General features: G+C 38.2%; 1 protein-coding gene across 1 annotated transcript in view; it reads left to right on the top strand.

The window, feature by feature from the left end:
• Positions 1-381: 381 nt before the first annotated feature.
• The window catches only part of st8sia7.2 (ST8 alpha-N-acetyl-neuraminide alpha-2,8-sialyltransferase 7.2), a 57,132-nt gene continuing 35,775 nt past the window's right edge, over positions 382-21,738 (top strand). Inside the window, exon 1 of the mRNA XM_079848324.1 lies at positions 382-517. Within this exon, the coding sequence (XP_079704450.1) occupies positions 411-517 (107 nt within the window). The 5' untranslated portion in view covers positions 382-410. The remainder of the gene's footprint in view (positions 518-21,738) is intronic.

Here is a 21,738-nt window from a genome sequence, read left to right as displayed (position 1 = left end):
CACGGTCGACACACAACTACAACATGGATTTTAATAGTGCTGGTGAGAGTAATTGCATGTGCTTCAAAGGAGCTGTTGTCACACAGAGATGGTAAAGGATTAAATTTGGGGAGGTTTGTCTCAGTCAGGGACATCAGATTAAGACCTGAGTGACTAATAGATGTAATAAAGTGTTTGTTTACAGAGACGGGATGAGATTGAAATGTACTTGTAGATTGTGCTTCATCAAACAAGACACATCATCATCACTGCAAGATATCACTTTATCACATTTATGGAGTGAGGAAGCCTTTAAAGTGAGAGAGGCGGAGCTAAGAACAGGTGTGCATGGGTGTGTGTGTGTGTGTGTGTCATTTTTAATCTCTCCATCTCAGTCACACACACACACTGGCTCCAACATCGTTCTTCTGATGGCAGTGGTGTTTCTCCAGTGGATCTTCAGGCTTCTGATGGTCCTGGTCATCTCTCAGAGTGTGTGTGTGATGTTCTACTACACACGCGACACACACTCATCCAGGTGAGTGCGCACACTCAATACTTGAAGACTCGCTCGTATCTGGATATTTCTGTGAGTGCGAATGGATTTTTCTCATGAAAATTGAAATCTAATCATTACTTGCTTTTGAAGAAATAAGTCTAAGACATTGAATAAAAAAAATAAAAAGAAAAAAGAATTTAATGTTTCTATTTTCCATGATGTACTGTATTAGTAGACGTGCTAGTGATTTAGACAAGATGATTTAAGATCCTGTGATGGATATACTTCGATACTGATATACAGTGCTGTGAATAATTATTTGCCCCCCTTCCTAAATTAGATTTTTTGCATGTTTGTCAAACTTAAATGATTCAGATCATCAAACCAATTTTAACATTACACAAAGATAATGCAGTTTTTAAAGGAGCACGCCGACTTTTTGGGGCTTTATCTTATTCACCGTATCCCCCAGAGTTAGATAAGTCCACACACACCCTTCTCATCTCTGTGCGTGCCGTAACTCTGTCTGACGCTCACACCGCTAGCCTAGCTTAGCACAAAGACTGGAGGTAAACGACTCCAGCTAGCATACTGCTCCCAATAAGAGACAAAATAACGCCAACATTCTCCTATTTAGGGCCCGAGCACCGATGGTGAGAGGACCCTATTGTTTTTGCTCCGTTTATTCTTCTTCTTCTTCTTCTTCTTCTTCTCCAAAGTGAATCGCTTTTTAGAGGGCCTAAACATGCTCGAAAACTCATGAAACTTTGCACACGCTTCAGAAGTGGTGAAAATTTATGTGTGATATGGTTTTCAAAATTGGGTGGGGCAAATTCAGTAAATTATTGCCCCCACATTTTGCCCCGGCTCTACGTTTCACGCACAGGTATGAAATTTGGTACATACATGTAATGACCCAATACCTACAAAAAAGTCTCTTGGAGCATAGCCCTAAACATAACAGGAAGTGAGCTATTTTGAACTTCCTCCTAGATTTTGGGCATTTTTCGTAATTTCCTGATGTTGTACTTTAACGAACTCCTCCTACAGATTTGATCTGATCCTCTTCAAATTTGGTGAGTGTAATCTGAAGGCCTTTGCGACGTTAAATTGCGAAGATCTTGAGTTTTCGTCGAAGGGTGTGCCCTCGGCAGCCTGACAAACGTTCACTCAATTTCGGCCTTTTGGTGATGTATGCATGATCAGATAAGTTCAATACTAATGTTGCTTGCAGTTCCGATGTTGCTAGGCAACCACAGACAGCCTGCAGTAACTCAGGCATACAATTTCCAATCTGCCCCAAACTTCACATGTTTGATAAGAGTCCTGTCCTGAACACATGACCATGCTCATTATGGTTATAGCAATAGCGCCACCTGCTAGTAGCAGGAAGTGTGGCAAATACAAAACGTGCTCGAAAAATCATGAAACTTTGCACACGCTTCAGAAGTGGTGAAAATTTACGTGTGATGTGGTTTTCAAAATTGGGTGGGGCAAAATGGCTTACTTATTGCCCCTACATTTTGCCCCGGCTCGACGTTTCACGTACAGGCATGAAATTCGGTACATACATGTAAAGACCCAATACCTACAAAAAAGTCTCTTGGAGCGTAGCCCTAAACACAACAGGAAGTCAGCTATTTTGAACTTCCTCTCAGATTTTGGGCAGTTTTTGCCATTTCCTGATGTTGTACTTTAACAAACTCCGCCTACAGTTTTGATCTGATCCTCTTCAAATTTGGTGAGTGTAATCTTAAGGCATTTCCTAAAGGTGCCGGGTGGCGGTGGCAGGGGTGCGAGGGCCCTTTTCATCGCTGCTTGCAGCTTTAATTACATGTTGTGATTTGTAACAAGGTCACATGAGACACAGCCGTCTTCTAACCGTACACATACTGGGAACTATATTCTCAGAAGGAGAAGCACTGCTACTTGGGCAGAGTTTCGCCAATATTATTTTATTATGGAGCAAACTGATCCTAGACCAGCGTTTATGGACAGCTTTTCCCTCTAAAAGCAATCAGGAAGCATAAGCTTGTTTTCGTCACAGAATTTTTATTTATTTTTTTATTAAAAGATAAATGCGACTTTTTATCCCACAATTCTGACAAATTTCTCACAATTGCGAGTTTATATCACAATTCTGACTTTACAAACACGCAAATGCGATTTTATATTCAATTCAATTCAAATTTATTTGTATAGCGCTTTTCACAATACATATTGTTTCAAAGCAGCTTTACAGAAAGTGCATTTCAGAAATGTACATTGAGAAATACAGTTAGTTAATCATGTATTGATTTAGGGCATAAACATCGCCAGCGTCGAGTCGTCTCTTCACAGGCGCCGAGTCGTCTCTGCACGGGTGTTGGAGAATCTGTAGTTTCCATGAGAGGCTGGATACAAACTGGAGCTGACGATCTGTATTTACCTCGGGACTAGCGTCCCGAGATAACAACAGAAAAGCATATGGGAAATAATTAGCGTAGCTGCTGTTCGCAATATTAATGCATTCAATCTGATTCAACTGTAGTATAAAATGTAAGTATTATGTGAATGCCTGGCTGAAGAGATGCGTCTTTAATCTAGTTTTAAACTGGGACAGCGAGTCTGAGCCTCGAACAATATCAGGAAGGCCATTCCAGAGTTTAGGAGCTAAATGTGAAAACGCTCTCCCTCCTTTAGTGGACTTAGATATCCTAGGAATGACCAGAAGCCTCGAATTTAGTGATCTTAAAGAGCGCGATGGATTGTAGGGCGATAGAAGTTCCGTTAAATACACGGGAGCTAAACCATTTAGGGCTTTATAGGTCAGTAGCAATACCTTGTAATTAATACAGAACTTTATAGGTAACCAATGTAGAGACGACAGAATTGGTGTTATATGATCATATTTTCTTGATCTAGTAAGAACTCTAGCGGCGGCATTTTGGACTAACTGTAGCTTGTTTATTGAGGATGCAGGACAACCAGCTAATAAAGCATTACAGTAATCTAGTCTCGATGTCATGAACGCATGAACTAACTTTTCTGCATCAGAAACAGATAGCATATTACGTAGCTTAGCAATGTTTCTAAGGTGGAAAAAGGCTGTTCTTGTAACATATGAAATATGATTTTCAAAAGACAAGTTGCGGTCTAATATAACACCCAGGTCTTTTACTGTAGAGGATAAAGTAACAGGACACCCTTCTAAATTAAAGTTGTATTGTAAGAGGTTTTGTGGGCAGTTTTTTGGACTAATAAGTAATACCTCCGTTTTATCTGAATTTAATAGCAGAAAATTACATGTCATCCAGTATTTTATATCTTTAACACACTCTGTTAATTTAGATAATTTAGCGTTTTCATCTGGTCGTGATGAAATATATAATTGAGTGTCATCAGCATAACAGTGGAAATTAATTCCATGTTTTCTTATAATATTACCAAGTGGCAGCATATATATTGAGAATAGCAGAGGGCCTAACACAGATCCTTGCGGTACACCGTAGTTCACTGACGTTATCTTCGATTTTTCCCCATTTACGCAGACAAAATGGTAACGGTCAGATAAGTATGATCTTAACCAGCTTAATGCCTGTCCCTGAACAAAAGTGTAGTTTTGTAGTCGGTCTAAGAGTATTGTGTGATCTATAGTATCGAACGCAGCACTAAGATCAAGTAAAACTAGTATTGAGATATAGCCTTGGTCAGAAGCTAAAAGTAAATCATTTGTGATTTTAACGAGCGCAGTTTCAGTGCTATGGTGCGGCCTGAATCCAGACTGAAACTTTTCATAGATATCATTTTCTTGCAAGAAAGAGCACAGTTGAGCGGACACAACTTTTTCTAGTATTTTAGACATAAATAGAAGATTTGAAATGGGTCTGTAATTTGCTAGGTTATTATGATCTAATTGTGGTTTCTTAATAAGAGGTTTTATAACTGCCAACTTGAATATTCTTGGAACATGACCTAAGGATAAAGACGAGTTAATAATATTGAGAAGAGGCTCTTCCACTACAGGTAACACTTGTTTCAGTAGTTTAGTTGGTATTGGATCTAATAAACATGTTGTTGTTTTAGATGAAGTGATAAGTTTATTTAACTCTTCCTGTCCTATAGTTGCAAAGCGCTGTAATTGTTCTTGCGGGGTGATAGTTGAGGCTGAATCATAAGACATCATTAAAGATTGTACATTTACAATTGTGTTTCTGATGCTTTCTATTTTCTCAGTGAAGAAATTCATAAAATCATTACTACTACACTGTAATGGAATATTTTGCTCCGGTAACGTCTGTTTATTTGTTAGTCTAGCGACGGTGTTAAATAAAAACCTAGGATTATTTTGGTTGTTTTCTATTAGTTTGCGGAGATGCTCAGCTCTGGCCTCTTTTAGGGCCTTTTTATAACGTGACATACTGTCTTTCCATGCGATTCTAAAGACCTCTAAATTAGTTTGTTTCCATTTACGCTCTAAATTACGAGTTTCTCTCTTTAGAACATGCGTAACACTGTTGTACCATGGTGCTTTAGTTTTCTCTCTAACCTTTTTTAATCTAATTGGTGCAACGATGTCTAATGTACTAGAGAAAATGGTGCTCATAGTGCTAGTCATTTCCTCTAGTTCATCTGTTTGTTTGGGTTCACTGAGCAGCTGAGATAGATCAGGTAAGCTATTTGAGAAATGATCTATAGTTGTTGGAAGGATTGTTCTGCCTGGTCGATAACGCGGCGCAACATGACAAATTTCAGCGGTACGTAGTATGCAAGTGACCATGTAATGGTCAGTGACTTCATCACTTTGCGGTATAATATCTATATCGGTTGGATCGGTTCCATGTGATATAATTAAATCTAGCGTATGATTAAGACGATGAGTGGGACCAGTTACGTTTTGCTTGACCCCAAAGGAGTTTAATAAATCTGTAAACGCATCTCTTCACGCAACTCTTATAACTTGCAATTTTGAGTTTATATCACGCAGTTCTGAGAAAAAGTGCCTTATTTCTTTTTTTTTACGTGGAAACAGTATTTTTAGAAGTCAAATTAATATGAAAATTCGACACTATATAAGGCCGTGGCCGCTCCGACTAATTTCCAATTCATATTTCTGAAGTTACAGAGATAGTGCTCCTGTGAGCTAAATGCTGCTGAAGATGTTTCGTTATGGAATATGTGAATACGTTTTTTTGCTCTCAATAGTAAGTTTGCTGAATGACCATATGATTAAGGGGGCACGTAATCTAAAGAACTGCAGGCCACGCTCCCTCAGTTACAGGTTTTCTCGAATGCTTAAACACATTTCTTGAAACTATGCCTCATATTCTCAAAACTGTAAACACAAATCCATAACGTCTCACCCAATTCCCCAAACATCATATTTTCAGGTCAAAATGAAGCTCTACACTCAAAACCATTCACTCTTGCTGAAAAACCAAACTTTGCCCTGAGATATCACACACAAGCCCTCACAAACACACACACTACAACATAGTCTTACACACTGGTGCAATAAATTCAAAACAACATTTCCAAAACTGGTAAGTTATGTTGCTTGTTTCAGTAATATTTAAAATTTGTTTTGTAATCTGAATAATTAAAAGTGTGACACACATGTGAAAAAAAAAAAAAAAAAAATCAGGAAGGGGGCAAATACTTTTTCACAGCACTGAATATGTTTGATGAAGGCTCTGGTTTAGTGCACAAGACAATTTATTTTATGCTCTTTTTCTTTCAGAGATGCGATGACAGAGGCACTTCAGAAGCTGCGCTGCGCAAACCTCAGACGCAAGTTTTCCGTTATCAAACCGGCCAAAAGGTGCGTGAGAATGAAGATCAACCAGCGATCCTGATGATTCAGAGAATTACCTTCTTAAAGGAACATTCACGCTGCTCGATTCTGTACATTCTGTACAGAAATATATGTGCAATTTCTGACTTCCGAGTATAAACTCGTTTAATTGTCCGATACTCAGCAGATGACGTTAAAAAAAAAAAAAAAAAAAACATTTTGTGAGAAAAGAAATCATAAAAGTAGTTAGTTTTAAAAATCATGTAAATTCAGTACTTGTATAGGCCTACTGCAAATATAATTGTAACTCAAATGCGGCGTATTGTGAAACAGATTAGAAAACTCTTAACTATTTCACGTGGAAAACTGTAATGCTTTGATGGAAGTGTTTCATTGTTGCTCTCTAAAAACACTGTGCTTTTTTTACACCAAATTGTATCACATTAGATATTCTTAAATTACTGAAAAACTTGATTTAATTCGACTACTTTGAACTAAAATCATTGACAGTCTTGCAATTGAGGAAGTGTCATTTGACTATTACCCTTCAAATGTAAACAATGAAGCGTTATCTTTTATCTATCTTTTTTTTTCATCCTGGCAGACACTGTGCTATGTGTTCATCATCAGCTGAAATGCATTTCACTTACACGCCTCTGCAAACATTTGAATCTTTATTATATTTGCTTTAAATGTGAAGTTTATCATTAACTATATACTTAGCTTTGTGTGCCAACATACACATGCAATTCACCCAATCTATAGACCTGTGGTCCAGTTAATGTAGTTCAGACTGTGAGTCACAAAGATCAAAAGACACCCCCCTCCACACAAATAAATATTAGTGATAAAATAAATATCACTAATAATGGGTATTCAGATGAGAATCTCTGGGAAAACAAATAAATACTGGCTATATAAGAGGATTTTACGGTACAAAATATTTACCTCTAAATTATGCACCATTTATCATCTGTAATACCATAGTGTAACCACTAGATGGCTGTATAACCATATAAATATATAAACCTGGCTGTGTAATCCATAGTTGCTGGAAACATTATTTTCAGTTATAATAATAATACTTTAGTTGTATTAGGTTTTGCATTTGTATAAATATTTTGACATTATTAAAGACTACTTTTTCAATGTTTGCATTATTGTTACAGTCAAATCTGGACACAGAGAAAGCATTTTGTTACTCACACTAGCTATATATAATAGCTTGATCAGCCACACAAGAGCAATCAGAACCATTGAACATTGCGATGAGATCTGGTCTGTGGTCTCTCCTCCAGATGGAAAAACTCTGCATCGCAGATCAATCAGCGATTGACAAATTCAGATTCAAGTAACTATATTGGCATTATCAAATTTACAGACAACAATGAGCAGTGTAAGGCAGTGATTGACAGTGCTCTGATCCAATGGCGTTGTGCTTTGTCCCTGTTCTTGACATGCGGCAAAACTGACTTAGGAAGGGGTGATATAATATTAATCTGCCCCTGCGTCTGAGGGAGTAAATAATGAGAATGATGGTTTTCAAACATCTCATGTGTTTCTTTCTATAGGATAGACATGAAGAGTTTTACCCAGGAACTCTCCGATTTCTTAAACTGCCCTTACAAACCGAACACGACTGAACAGGACATAAACAGGTGTGTAATTTAAAGGGGTGGTGTAATGCCCTTTTCACAAGAAGTAAAATAAGTCTCTGATGTCCCCAGAGTGTGTGTGTGAAGTTTTAGCTCTAAATACCCCACAGATATTTTTATATAGCATGTTAAAGTTGTCACTTTTTGAGGGGGAGCAAAAACGCCTCGTTTTGTGTCTGTTCCTTTAAATGCAAATGAGCTGCTCCTCCCGGCACAGGGGGCGGAGCGTCAAGAGCTTGTGTCCTTTTACCTCACACACACACACACACACACACACACACACACACTGAACATTTAAAAAACTTTTAGCCTTTTATGTTCAATCCAGAGTCAGAAAGATGGAGAGACTCGAGAAGAAGTGACAACATTTCTGAATGGTTAGTTGATGAATTTATGAAGCTTATGTGTAGTTATCTTCTAGTCATTGATTAGCATATTCTGTCTTGATAATCTATAAATCGTGTTCAGGGGGCGGGGTTTATGTAAATTCTAGGGTTGGTGATGTCACTAACCCGGGAGGAATGTGGTGTAGTCTCTACCAGCCGTTTGTTGTAGTCCTTAAAAAGTGATTTCTGTAAAAGCAAATATCTCCCTTTGCTTTGAACTTTGAGCGTTGTAACTTTGCAGATGTTGTTTATGCTCAAACAGCAACATTACACACTCACTAAAGTTAGAAAAGTCAAATCATATTCAACCACCCCTTTAATCTCCAATCCAGTTATGCTATACGTTATTTGCTGATTAACAGGTTATTAAATTAGATGTGTGTCATATGTATGTAAACTGATCAAAAGGTATAGTGACAGCTTAACGCTCGTGTAAAACGAGTCCTCATAAACTTTTTATTTTTAAATTCTCTCTCTCTCTCTCTCTCTCTCTCTCTCTCTCTCTCTCTCTCTCTCTCTCTCTCTCTCTCTCTCTCTCTCACTTCCGGTGTGATTGTTGGGGGTGAACGTGCGGAGCGAGTTGAGAGCGCTGCTGTTGAGGGCGTTTTTCTTTCTTTTCTTTTTGTTTTCTTCTTTTCAAATTATCATTATTTTTCTTTCTTTCTTTCTCTTTTCTTTTCCCCTCGCTAGATTCGTCCGCTAATAGGGTAGGGAGGCAAAAAGTTTTCTCTGTGTGCGTGCGTGGTTGGTAGCCGCTGGCATGGCGACTGCCAACACGCAGGGCACGTCTAACCTGTCCCTCAGGAATGGCTGCAGGTGTGTACCTGAGCCCGGGGTGACCGTGGAGGAAATGTTGTTGATTATTGGCGATAAAATAGGGTTCGATAACATCGTTTCGGCCTCCAGAATGAATAAAGCGGTGGTTGTGTTTTTAAAAACTGAAGCACTTGTTAATGAGTTGACTGTGAGTGGAATATGGGTAAAAGAGTCGTTTGTACCAGTAACCCCGCTATCCGCTCCAGCAACTAAAGTTATAGTCTCTAATGCACCTCCGTTCATTTCAAACGAAGCCATTGTTAAAGAACTGTTAAGATTCGGTAAGATTGCGAGCCCTATTAAAGCGGTACCTCTGGGATGTAAAGACACCGCTTTAAAGCACGTGCTTTCTTTTAGACGTATGGTTTATATGTTTCTCAGCTCTCCGGAGAGAACACTGGAGGCTTCTTTCCGTGTAACTCACGGAGAGAGCTCTTTTATGGTTTATGCTAGCTCGGAAAGTTTGAGATGCTTTGAGTGTGGAGACTTGGGCCATAAGCGCTTTTCATGTCCGAAAAAAAACCCCGAAGTGCGCGCTTCCACATCTCGCGCTGACGATAATAACAGCGAACACCATGTAGATATCGTAGAAACTCCGAGATATGAAGAACAAGATAATGGTGCTACAGAGGAAGTGGAGGGACAGCAAGAGGTGAGTGATTCTAATGTTAATCATGCTGGATGTGTGGAACAACCTGGAGGTAGTCATTTACCTGATAAAGATGTGAGTGCTAGTGTTGATGATGATGTGGGTGATGCTGTGGATAAAGGTATGAGCAGTGACGTTGTACAGGTAGCTGGCTCTCAGGAGAAAATGGATGATGAGTTTGAGTGTTTATCACAGTGCACTGACGATGGAATGAAAGATGATGAGTGGCCTGAGATGACTAAAGAGGCTGAGAAGGATTTGTACAGTGTTGAACAAATCAATTCCTTTTTAGATCAAACAAAAGGTAAAACAGGGGTTGAGATAAGTGATTACTTCCCGGATACGGAGAAATTTATTGTTTCTGCAATGAGGGCAAGGAAGGTCAGCAGCTATGAGGAACTTACTCAGCAAAAAAGATACCGCCTTAAAAAGCATGTAACAAACCTAGGTAAAAAGCTAGGGAAAGCGAGGGGAAAATTTAGATAATCACTATGGCTGTAAACTTTTCCTTTCTTTTGTTCTGTTTTTTCTTTTCTTCTCTTTTCTCTATGGAGACTCTGAGGGTGGGATCTCTTAATATTAATGGGATGAGGGATGGAAAAAAGAATGAACTACTTTCAGAAATGATTAGATTGAAAGGCTTGAGTGTTACTTTTTTGCAAGAAACTCATAGCAATTGCAAGAATGAAGTTGACTGGGGCCTATGGTGGAAGGGAGACTATATTCTTAGCCATGGTACTAATTTAAGTGCTGGTGTAGCTGTCCTTTTTTCTCCTACATTTAATGTCAAAATTGTATCAAAACAAGAAGTAGTACCAGGAAGGTTTTTAATTGTTAAGGCTGAAATCAGTCATTTAAACTTTCTTTTTGTAAATATTTATGCTTCTAATGTTGGAGCGGAAAGAAAGTTATTCTTTGCTAAATTAGAAAGCATAATCAAAGAAGAAAGTGATGATTTTTTTATTGTTGTAGGAGGGGACTGGAACTGCACTATAGATTTTGTTCTAGACAGAAACGGGGAAGAACCACACACACAGTCAGCCTCCTGTTTGGCTAGTGTTTTAAAAAAGCTCAGTCTCTCAGATGTGTGGAGAGTGAATAACCCTTCTATAAAACAATATACATGGGTGAAAGTGACTAATGAGAGGATTTATGCTGCACGTTTGGACCGTTTTTATATATCTTCTAACCTGAAAAATAGAGTTGTTAACACAGAAATTATCCCCAATATTCTTTCTGATCATAAGCTTGTTACAGTTGGGTTTACCATGTCTAAAAGTGTACATAAGAGCTATTATTGGCATCTGAATACTAAACTCTTAGAAGATAAGTCTTTTTGTGAAGATTTTGAGTGTTTTTGGGAGAAATGGCAAATAGAACAGAGTAATTTTGAAGATATTATTCAGTGGTGGGAGGTTGGCAAAGCCCATATAAGAGATTTCTCTCAAAAATATACTGCATACTCCTCTGTACGGTTGAAAAATACATTAAAACAGTTGGAAGCAGAAATTGCTGATATTGAAACAAATATGACTGTTAATGATGATGCTAATTTAAAAGACTTGTGGACTGAAAAGAAAAATGTTTTAAGTTCAATACTGGATGAAAAAGTTAAAGGGGCTCTTATAAGAAGCCGCTATGTACATTTGAAGGACATGGACGCTCCCACTTCTTATTTCTTTAACTTAGAGCGTAAAGTGGGTCAGCAGAAACAAATGATTTTACTGAAGGACAATAATGGACATGTCACATCAGAACCACTGGAGATGCGAAGAATTGCTGTTGACTTTTATTCTAAATTGTATACTGCTGAAAGCTCAGATGAATATTCCAGGACTGAACTGTTAAGAGATTTACCTGTTTTATCTGAAGAAAAAAAGCTGTCATTAGAGAATGATATCGCTTTTGAGGAAGTCTCTCGAGCTGTGATGGGTCTATCTTCAGGCCGATGTCCGGGAATGGATGGACTACCAGCTGAGTTTTACAAGACTTTTTGGCCAATTGTAGGTCAGGACTTTTTTAAAGTGTTTCAGAAATGTTGTCATGAAGGAATTCTTCCAACCAGCTGTCAAAGAGCTGTTTTGTCTTTGCTCCCGAAAAAGGGTGATTTAACACTCCTAAAGAATTGGAGACCGGTTGCAATCTTGTGTACAGATTATAAAATATTTTCGAAGGTTTTAGCAAATAGGTTAAACAAAGTTTTGCATGAAATTGTACATAAAGATCAGTCATATTGTGTTAAAAATCGGCTAATTACAGATAATCTTCATTTAATTAGGGATGTTTTTGACTATGCCAATTGTAATGATCTTAATCTGGGTCTTTTGTCTTTAGATCAAGAAAAGGCTTTTGATAGGGTTGATCATGTTTTTTTGTTTGATACCCTTAATGCTTTTGGTTTTGGGAAAAGTTTTATTTCAATGATCAAACTTCTTTATACCAAAGCAACATGTATGATTAAAATGGGTGGTGGGTTAAGTACCCCTATTAATGTAAGAAGAGGTATCAGACAGGGTTGCCCAATTTCAGGACAATTGTACAGTATCGTAATTGAACCATTGCTATGCAAACTGAGAAGGGAACTAATGGGTTTACAGGTTAATACCATGAATTACTCTATTAAATTATCTGCATATGCTGATGATCTCACAATTATAATCAGAGAGGAAAGTGATATTCAGGTACTCAAAGAGTCTTTAGAGTGTTATGGTAAAGCCTCGTCCGCTTTAGTCAACTGGAGCAAAAGTGATGCTTTGTGGTGTGGAAGGGTTTCTGAAGGTCCATTACTTCCTGGTGGGTTACAGTGGGGGAGAACAGGTTTTAAGTATTTAGGGTTTTTTATAGGAATAGAGGAGTATAGAGATAAAAATTGGGAGGGCCTTGTGGAGAAAGTGTGTGCCCGGTTGTCTCGTTGGAACTGGTTGCTACCCCAGCTGTCCTATAGGGGGAGGGTTCTGGTATGTAACAACCTGGTTGCTTCTTCATTATGGCACAAAATGATGACACTAGAACCTCCCGAAAAGCTGGTGAAAGAAATACAGCAGCGGATAGTAGACTTCTTCTGGTCGGGACAGCATTGGCTGAAGGCTGCTGTACTATACTTACCAAGGCAAGAAGGTGGCCAGGGGCTGATTGACATCAAATCGAGACTAAAGGCTTTTCGAATACAGACAGCAAGGAGATTAATCTATGGTGTGGATGTGAGCTGGGCTGAGATCGCATGTGCTCTCCTGAGAAGAGTAGGAGACATGGGACTAGACCGTCACCTGTTTCTGATGGATCTTAACAAACTGGATTTGTCTGGACTGAGTCTCTTTTACAGATCACTCTTTAAAGCATGGGCACTTTTTAAGTTCTCACGGGATGGAAGTGGCATTCAGAACTTGTGGCTGAATGAAGAGCCGCTTTTCTTTAATCCTGCTCTGGATGTGGATGTTCTTAAATCGGACACTCTTAGAAAAGCCATGTGGGCAGCAAACATCTTAAAGATTGGACATTTGCGAGTCAATAAGGAATGGATTAACCCTGAGAATTTAGCTGGAAAATTGAGAATTAAATCTGTCAGATTGATAAAAAATGTGCTGACTCAGATAATTGAGACCCTGCCTCAGGATTACAAACTGGCAATGGAAAGTTTTGAAAAAGAGACTGATCTCTGTAGTTTTCCTCAGTTGCTTTTTTCACCAGAGAATGGTACATGGCAAGAGAAAGAAGGTTGCTTGCTGTCTTTTAAGACTCATCAGCCGAAATACTTTTGCAATGCTGATAAGACGGACATATACACTATGTGTGTGAAATCATGGCATCTTAAAGCACTAGAGACTGTTAGTGAGTCCAAATGGCAAGAGTTCTTTGGGCCAGGTGCCTCCCCCAAAGGCAGCTGGAGGTCCCTGTACAAACCTCCCATTGAGAAGAGGTCTGGAGACCTGCAGTGGAGAATAGTACATGGGATTATAGCCACAAACAGACACATAGCACACCTTGATCCACAGGTAGGGGAGGGCTGTCCTTTCTGTGGGGAACAAGAGACAGTTTTTCATTTGTTTTTAAAGTGCAAAAGACTTCAACCAGTTTTTTGTATTTTAGAAGAGTGGTCTCGTAAATTAGGAGACATTTTTACACCAGTTTCTTTTATTTATGGTCCAAAATACAGTAGAAGAAAGAGGGAGGTGCATGTGTTAATTAATTTTATTTTTGGAAAAGCTAAATTGGCAATTTGGCTATCAAGAAAATATCGTTTGAACGGGGCTGGGTCAGATGATATTGTGTCCATTCTAAAAGGACTAGTAAAATCTCGCATTAAAATTGAGTTCACATATCATAAACTGGTAAATGACATGGAGAAGTTTAAACATCGATGGGCTGTGAATCAGTGTATTTGTGATATTGATAGTGATGATTGTTTGGACTTGTATATTTAATTTTATTTATTTTTATTTATTTATTTAATTATTAATTTATTTTAGATGCATTTTGACTTTTTTTTTGTTCCTGGAAAAATAATGTAAAATTGCATTTTTAAAATTTTGGTAAATAAATGCTTTTTGAGCCTCTCTCTCTCTCCATCTCTCTCTCTCTCTCTCTCCATCTCTCTCTCTCTCTCTCTCTCTCTCTCTCTCCCTCCATCTCTCTCTCTCCCTCTCCCTCCATCTCTCTCTCCCTCTCTGTGTTTATGACAGAATCCGGCTGCAGTTTTGTTGTAACGCCACAGGATCATTCATCCTCACCCAACGCAACACAGCCATCAATCAATCCATCCAATATGAAACAAGCACAACAAGCACATACAACATTAATGCAGCACTTCACAGTATGCTGCCCAAGGTGTGTGAGTGTGTGTGTGTGTGTGTGTGTGTGTGTGTGAATGTGTGTATGTTAGAGAGAGAGAGAGAGAGAGAGAGTATAAGTGTGTGTGTGTGTGTGTGTGTGTGTGTGTGTGTGTGTGTGTGTGTGTGAGAGAGAGAGAAAGAGAGAGAGAGTGAGTGTGTGTGTTTTTGTGAGTGTCCTCACTTATATAGTGAAATATTATGATGACATTTCACTGGTCCTCACTGCCAAAACATGTTTTCATTTTAATCTAGCATTTTGTACATGTTTCTGTGATGCTTTAACGGTAGGGCTTGGGAAAATATTCATAGAAAATATAGACCTTATATAAAATCAATGGAAATAGTCTCAGTTATGACTGTAACCTTAAAGGGTTAGTTCACCCAAAAATGAAAATTATGTCATTAATGACTCACCCTCATGTCGTTCCAAGCCCGTAAGACCTCCGTTCATCTTCGGAACACAGTTTAAGATATTTTAGATTTTGTTCGAGAGCTTTCTGTTCCTCCATTGAAAGTCAATGGACGGCATACTGTTCACGTCCAGAAAGGCAATACAGACATCATCAAAGTAGTCCATGTGACATCAGTGGCTCGATCTTAAGTTTATCAAGCGACGAGAATATTTTTTGTGCGCAAAAAGTAAACAAAAATAACGACTTTATGCCACTATTCATTTCCTTCTCTCTGTGCCTCGAGTGAGTTTGCGTAGTGTTTCAGCGTATCAGCGTAAGGCGACTCACGATAAAATAGCCTTAAAAGCAGCCAAACCTAGGAGAAGGTTGTCCGAACGACTCATACGCAAGAAAGATAGTCTCAACTATCCACTTGCTCATCCTCAGCTTCGATGCTGGGGATCCCTTGCTGGGTGACCCAAAAACAAACAAACAAACAAACAAACAAACAGTTGTTCGGTTTTATGCCGCAGGGCAGCTCTGTGGACATAGCCATCTAGTGCTCTAACTGGGCAAAGCAGATTATTCTTTTCCAGGGGGACAGAAGGCCTGCAGAACAATTGATCTGGACACATTAGAAGGAACCTTTGTAATACAACCCTTGTCCCGGCAAACTTTCTCCAGAACTTCCGGGAGCAGAGTGATCGGGGGAAAAGCATACAGACCCAGAGCAGCTGGATGCAGGAGGGAAAACCACAGTGGACAGTGTGCCATCTCTCAAGATGCAAACACCTAGTCGAACACCCTTCATATCTGCTCCACCACCTTGGGGTGGGGTCTCCATTGCTCAGGGCTCAGCCCCTGCCTCGACAGGACATCTGCTCCCAGGGATATAAGCAGCCCTGATGGAGAGCAGCTTTCCTTGAGCCCACAAGAGGATCTGGTGTGCACATTTGCAAAGTGGATGCGAATGCAGACCCCCCTGATGGTTTATAAAGGGAACCACCATTGTGTTGTTTGTGCAGACAAGAACATGGTGGCCCTTGAGGTCTGAGAGGATGTACTTTAGAGAAAGAAACACATCCATCACCTCAGAGCTGATGACCTCTCCACAGACCTTGAGTCGAGCGACCATCTAGGACTGCTCCCCAGCCTGTGAAGGTTAGCATTACGCAATGACAAGGTGAAGGGACTAGAGCTACTTCTACCTTGATCATGCGAATCGGACTGACCCTCGGGGGAAAACCCCCTGGTCTTGAGCCTTGGGTGGCGAGCTCAAAGATGAGACCTGAGAGTGGCGTGGGAGAAACTGCTTGTTTGCCTCCTGAAACCTCTCGATGACTGTATTGACTTGTTGAAGAAGCCAGGAGGTGAAAGCGGGGCGTCCATGAGGAAACTTTAATCTTTATCATTTATCCCTGAGAGGTTTAACTAAAGATGCCCCTCCACTGGCACCAAGGCTGCCATAGAACGGCTGATAGATTTAGCCGTCTCCTTGGTGGCCTGGAGAGAATGATCTGTGGCCCGGCGCAGCTCTCTCAAGATCTAGGTCTCCTAGCAGGTATAAGCCAAATAAGCTTTACCCACCAAAGTTGCTGTTGTTCTGACCGGCTTGGTGGGTAACACCGGGGCCTTCAGGGACGATGCTGACTCGGGGGAGAGATAGCTGGAGTTAGATATCTGAGAGCTATACACACGATAAGAGACTGGTTGCGACCGTGAGGGCAGGAAGCGTAAGTCCAACTTGCTTTTAGGACAAATGTCCTTCTTCTCGGCAGGCCAGTCGATGTTTTGAGTCACAACCTCCATGAGCTCCTCATATGCAGGAGTGTGAGGTGGCGAGTCCTCAACCTCTCTTGCATCGATGCTAACAGTATCCAACTCCTCAGAGCTGGATAACTGCAGCACCGGAGCCTCACTCGGGGTGGAAGAAACCACAGCGCATACTTCCTGACCCTAAGAAAAGGCACTGAATCCAGCAGGTGAGGGCAGAGAAATGCCTGTCTCTAGATCCCCATCTACAGACCCCCGACCTGAATCGCCCCTCCGCCTCGGCAGCAGCAGGACCAGAGCCGCAAGGAACACGAGTCTGAGCAGAGCGTCCGTAATGGAAGCTTTTCACAATGCTCAAAGCCAACCCCCTCAAGAGCTAACTCTGCATGCTCCACTCTCAAACAAACTACGCATAAATCATGTGTATCCCCAGCCGTGATGTAGCGAGGGCAGGGAGGAACGCACAATTTCAAATGTTGTTTGTTCGCCATCATTATAACTCTTATTTATCAGAGACAGTAACACCAAATAAGACAATCAATTTCACAGAGAGTGCTTGCTGAAGACTGGGTATGACAGTTTCCCGGTCGTGATGTCACCCACCTATGATGTTGTCATGCCATTGGACTAATTTCACATGTGCTTCACGACGCAATCACACAGATGCGTTCCAACAGAGTCAATTCTTGATGCAACGCAAGTTCCCTTGCAATGGAACTATGAAATGTCATCGTTAATGTAGTGTGTGTGTGTGTGTGTGTGTGTGTGTGTGTGTGCCCGTGTGTGTGCAGGACTTCCCCTGGTCCGGTCGGCGTCTGGGTCGGTGTGCTGTGGTCGGTAGCGGGGGGATTTTGAAAAACAGCAGCTGTGGACGTGAGATTGACAGCACAGACTTCGTCATACGGTAAACACATCCCATAATTCCTTGCTCCCACACTGGCTACAACAATACACTCAACCAGAGTGATTTATATGGAAAACAGGTGAAAAAATATAGCTGTAAGCTGTAAGTTCTTAGAAAATATGTTTTGACTGAAGATCGGTGAAAATTGTTCAGGTAAATATGGTTTAAAAATGATTTTAAACACAAACCTTGGTTTGGAAATTCTGTAACTAAGCATAATGTGTCACAGAGATGACAGACTGTATATGGATATTGAAGAGAGACTCAAGGTGAGAATGAACATTTTTAGACATACTTGGCCAGGGGTGGGCTGGGGTGCGTTTCCCAAAGCCAACTATGGTCGCAAGTTCTGTCATTATCAATAGAGTTCAATGGAACTTGCGACCATAGTTGGCCAATGATGCTTTTGGGAAACGCACCCCTGTTCGTGGAGATCTGCCTTCCTGCAGAGTTCAGATCCAACCCTGATCCAACACAACTGTCTGTAATTATTAAGTGCTCCTGAAGATCTTAATTAGCTGGTTCAGTTGTGTTGGATCAGGGTTGGAGCTGAACTCTGCAGGAAGGCAGATCTCCAGGAACAGGATTGGGCATCTGTACTAGGCTATTTGTTACTTTAAAAACAACAGTTTCAATAGAGAGCCAAATAAACTCTTGAATGTACTTGGCATAATCGTAACAATTTGGGCATTTCATATGGGATATGGAGCCCCATCTTCCTAGTCAAGTGTTCATTGCTTAAATAGCATACAATTATGAATATATAGAAAACTTAAGCCATTTATATTTCTTTGTTTACATTGCAATCAGAATAATTGAAAGTAAAAACTATGATCATACTATTTGATCACAAAACTTTCTGGGCACTAAATACTTCAGGTGAGAATAAACACGGAATGAACAAAAAAACGAATCCATGTAGAAGTCTAGTACAACGCTTACCCAAATAACAAAGGAATCAAAATGACACAACAATACAAAGACTTTTATAACCCGCAACAGATCAGGTGCTTGTCACTTCACACCACGTGCCACTAGAAAGATTTTCATGAAAATTGGATGAACCGTCTAGGAAGAGTTCTAAAAAGTTTTTTTTTGTGTGTGTGTGGAAAATTCAAAATGACGGAAAAATGTTCATGATGGAAAATAATGGCATATTGTGCAATTTTGTTTCTAGCCCTTATGATTCAAAAGTTATTAGCATAAACGTAAGTGCAAATTTGGACAGTTGGTGGCGCTAGAGGGAATCAGTTAGAGACTCCAAATTTGCTGTGTTTAATGTTTGGACTGTCCTCTATCTATGTGCCAAATTTCACAACTTTTTACCATATGGTTCTTTGGGCTGCCATAGACTTACAGAGCAGAATAATTTAAATAACTAGAATGTACATTTCCTGAAGAAAATGTGAGCGGAGCTTGCAGTGGCAAAATTTACACTGGGCAGATGCTAACACAATTAACATGTTGTGATACCACATTATAACATGATTTACTATGATTAGCATGTTGTTAGAATGATGCTAGCATGATTAGAATGTTGCTAGCATGATTAACATGTTGATAACATGATGGTAGCATGATTAACATGTTGCTAGCATGTTTTTAGCACAATGTTAAATATAATTAGCATGTTGGTAGCAGGATGCTAGCATGATTAGCATTTTTCTAACATGTTTTTAGCAAAAGATATAGCACACCTCTCCTCGATGAGCCAGTCGATTTGATGCCTCACTCATGGGTCTGTGACAAACGGTGCGGGAGGAGTTACGCGCCAAACTTTTTGTGGAATAATACTAATGATAACTAGAAAAAAAAGTTTGTTGAGACAAACTTTAAGTTGGCTTGAGAAAGCCGGACCAGAGAGTTTTAATAAGTTTAAAGTAGTTTGAAGTTTAAAGTAGTTTAAAGTTTGATAGATTAGTTAGAAAGAAAGAATAGTTAGAAAGAAAGAAAAAGATTAGTTAGAAAGAAAAAGAAATATGAGTTAGAATGATAGATAAATAATAGATAGACAGACAGATAGACAGATAGATAGATAGATAGATAGATGGCTAGATAGATGGATAGATAGAAAGTTTAGTTAGAAAAAAAGAAAGATTAGATAGAAAGAAAGAAAAAAGAAAGAAAGATTAGTTAGAAAAAAGAAAGAAAGATAGATTAGTTATGAAGAAAGAAAGAAAGATAGATTAGTTATAAAGAAAGAGAAAGAAAGAAACGAAAGAAAGATTAGTTATAAAGAAAGAAAGATAGATCAGTTAAAAAGAAAGATAGATTAGTAAGAAAGAAAGATAGATTAGTTAGAAAGAAAGAAAGAGAGATTATTTAGAAAGAATGATTAGTTAGAAAGAAAGAATAGTTAGAAAAGAAAGAAAGAGATAGAAATAAAGATTCGTCATAAAGAAAAAAGATTAGTCAGAAAGAAAGATTAGTTAGAAAAGAAAGAAAGATAAGTTAGAAAGAAATATAGATCAGTTAGAAAGAAAGAAAGATTAGTTAGAAAAGAAAGAAAGATTAGTTAGAAAGAAAGAAAGAAAGATTAGTTAGAAAGAAAGATAGATTAGTTAAAAAGAAAGATAGATTAGTTAGAAAGAAAGAATGAAAGAAAGAGATAGATAGATTAGTTAGAAAGAAAGATAGATAGATAGATAGGTTAGAAAGAAAGAAAGAAAGAAAGAAAGAAAGAAAGAAAGAAAGAAAAAAGGAATAAAGATTAGTTAGAAAGAAAGGAAGAAAGAAGATTAGTTAGAAAGAAAGAAAGATTAGTTAGATAGAAAGAATAGTTAGAAAGAAAGATTAGATAGATAGATAGATAGATAGATTAGTTAGATAGAAAGAAAGAAAGAAAGAAAGAAAGAAAGAAAGAATAGTTTGAAAGAAAGAAAAAGATTAGTTAGAAAGAAAGATTAGTTAGAAAGAAAGAAAGATTAGTTTGAAAGAAAGAAAGATTAGTTAGAAACAAAGATAGATAGATTAGTTAGAAAGAAAGAAAGAAAGACAGATAGATTAGTTAGAAAGGAAGATATATTGATTAGAAAGAAAGGTAGATTAGTTCAAAAGAAACGTATATTAGTTAAAAAGTAAGAAAAAAGATTAGTTAGTTAGAAAGATTAGTTAGAAAGAAAGAAAGATTAGTTAGAAAGAAAGAAAGAAAGAAAGATTAGTTAGAAAGAAATAAAGATTAGTTAGAAAGAAAGACTAGTTAGAAAGATAAATTAGTTTGAAAGAAAGATTTGTTAGAAAGAAAGATAGATTAGTTAAAAAGAAAGATAGATTAGTTAGAAAGAAAGAATGAAAGAAAGAAAGATAGATAGATTAGTTAGAAAGAAAGAAAGATAGATAGATTAGTTAGAAAGAAAGATAGATAGATAGATAGGTTAGAAAGAAAGAAAGAAAGAAAGAAAAAAGGAATAAAGATTAGTTAGAAAGAAAGGAAGAAAGAAGATTAGTTAGAAAGAAAGAAAGATTAGTTAGATAGAAAGAATAGTTAGAAAGAAAGATTAGATAGATAGATAGATAGATTAGTTAGATAGAAAGAAAGAAAGAAAGAATAGTTTGAAAGAAAGAAAAAGATTAGTTAGAAAGAAAGATTAGTTAGAAAGAAAGAAAAATTAGTTTGAAAGAAAGAAAGAAAGATTAGTTAGAAACAAAGATAGATAGATTAGTTAGAAAGAAAGAAAGAAAGACAGATAGATTAGTTAGAAAGGAAGATATATTGATTAGAAAGAAAGAAAGGTAGATTAGTTCAAAAGAAACGTATATTAGTTAAAAAGTAAGAAAAAAGATTAGTTAGTTAGAAAGAAAGAAAGATTAGTTAGAAAGAAAGAAAGAAAGAAAGAAAGAAAGATTAGTTAGAAAGAAATAAAGATTAGTTAGAAAGAAAGACTAGTTAGAAAGATAAATTAGTTTGAAAGAAAGATTTGTTAGAAAGAAAGATAGATTAGTTAGAAAGATATATATATATATATATATATAGATAGATAGATAGATAGATAGATAGATAGATAAAAACAGTTTGAAGATAGAAAACTGAAAGTCAAATCAGTTTGAAAAGATATAGCACACTAAGTCAGAACAGTCTGAAGG

This window comes from Squalius cephalus, assembly GCF_949319135.1.
Source record: "Squalius cephalus genome assembly, chromosome: 18".
In the NCBI taxonomy this organism is placed as follows: domain Eukaryota; kingdom Metazoa; phylum Chordata; class Actinopteri; order Cypriniformes; family Leuciscidae; genus Squalius; species Squalius cephalus.
This window is presented reverse-complemented; position numbering and strand designations above follow the sequence as displayed.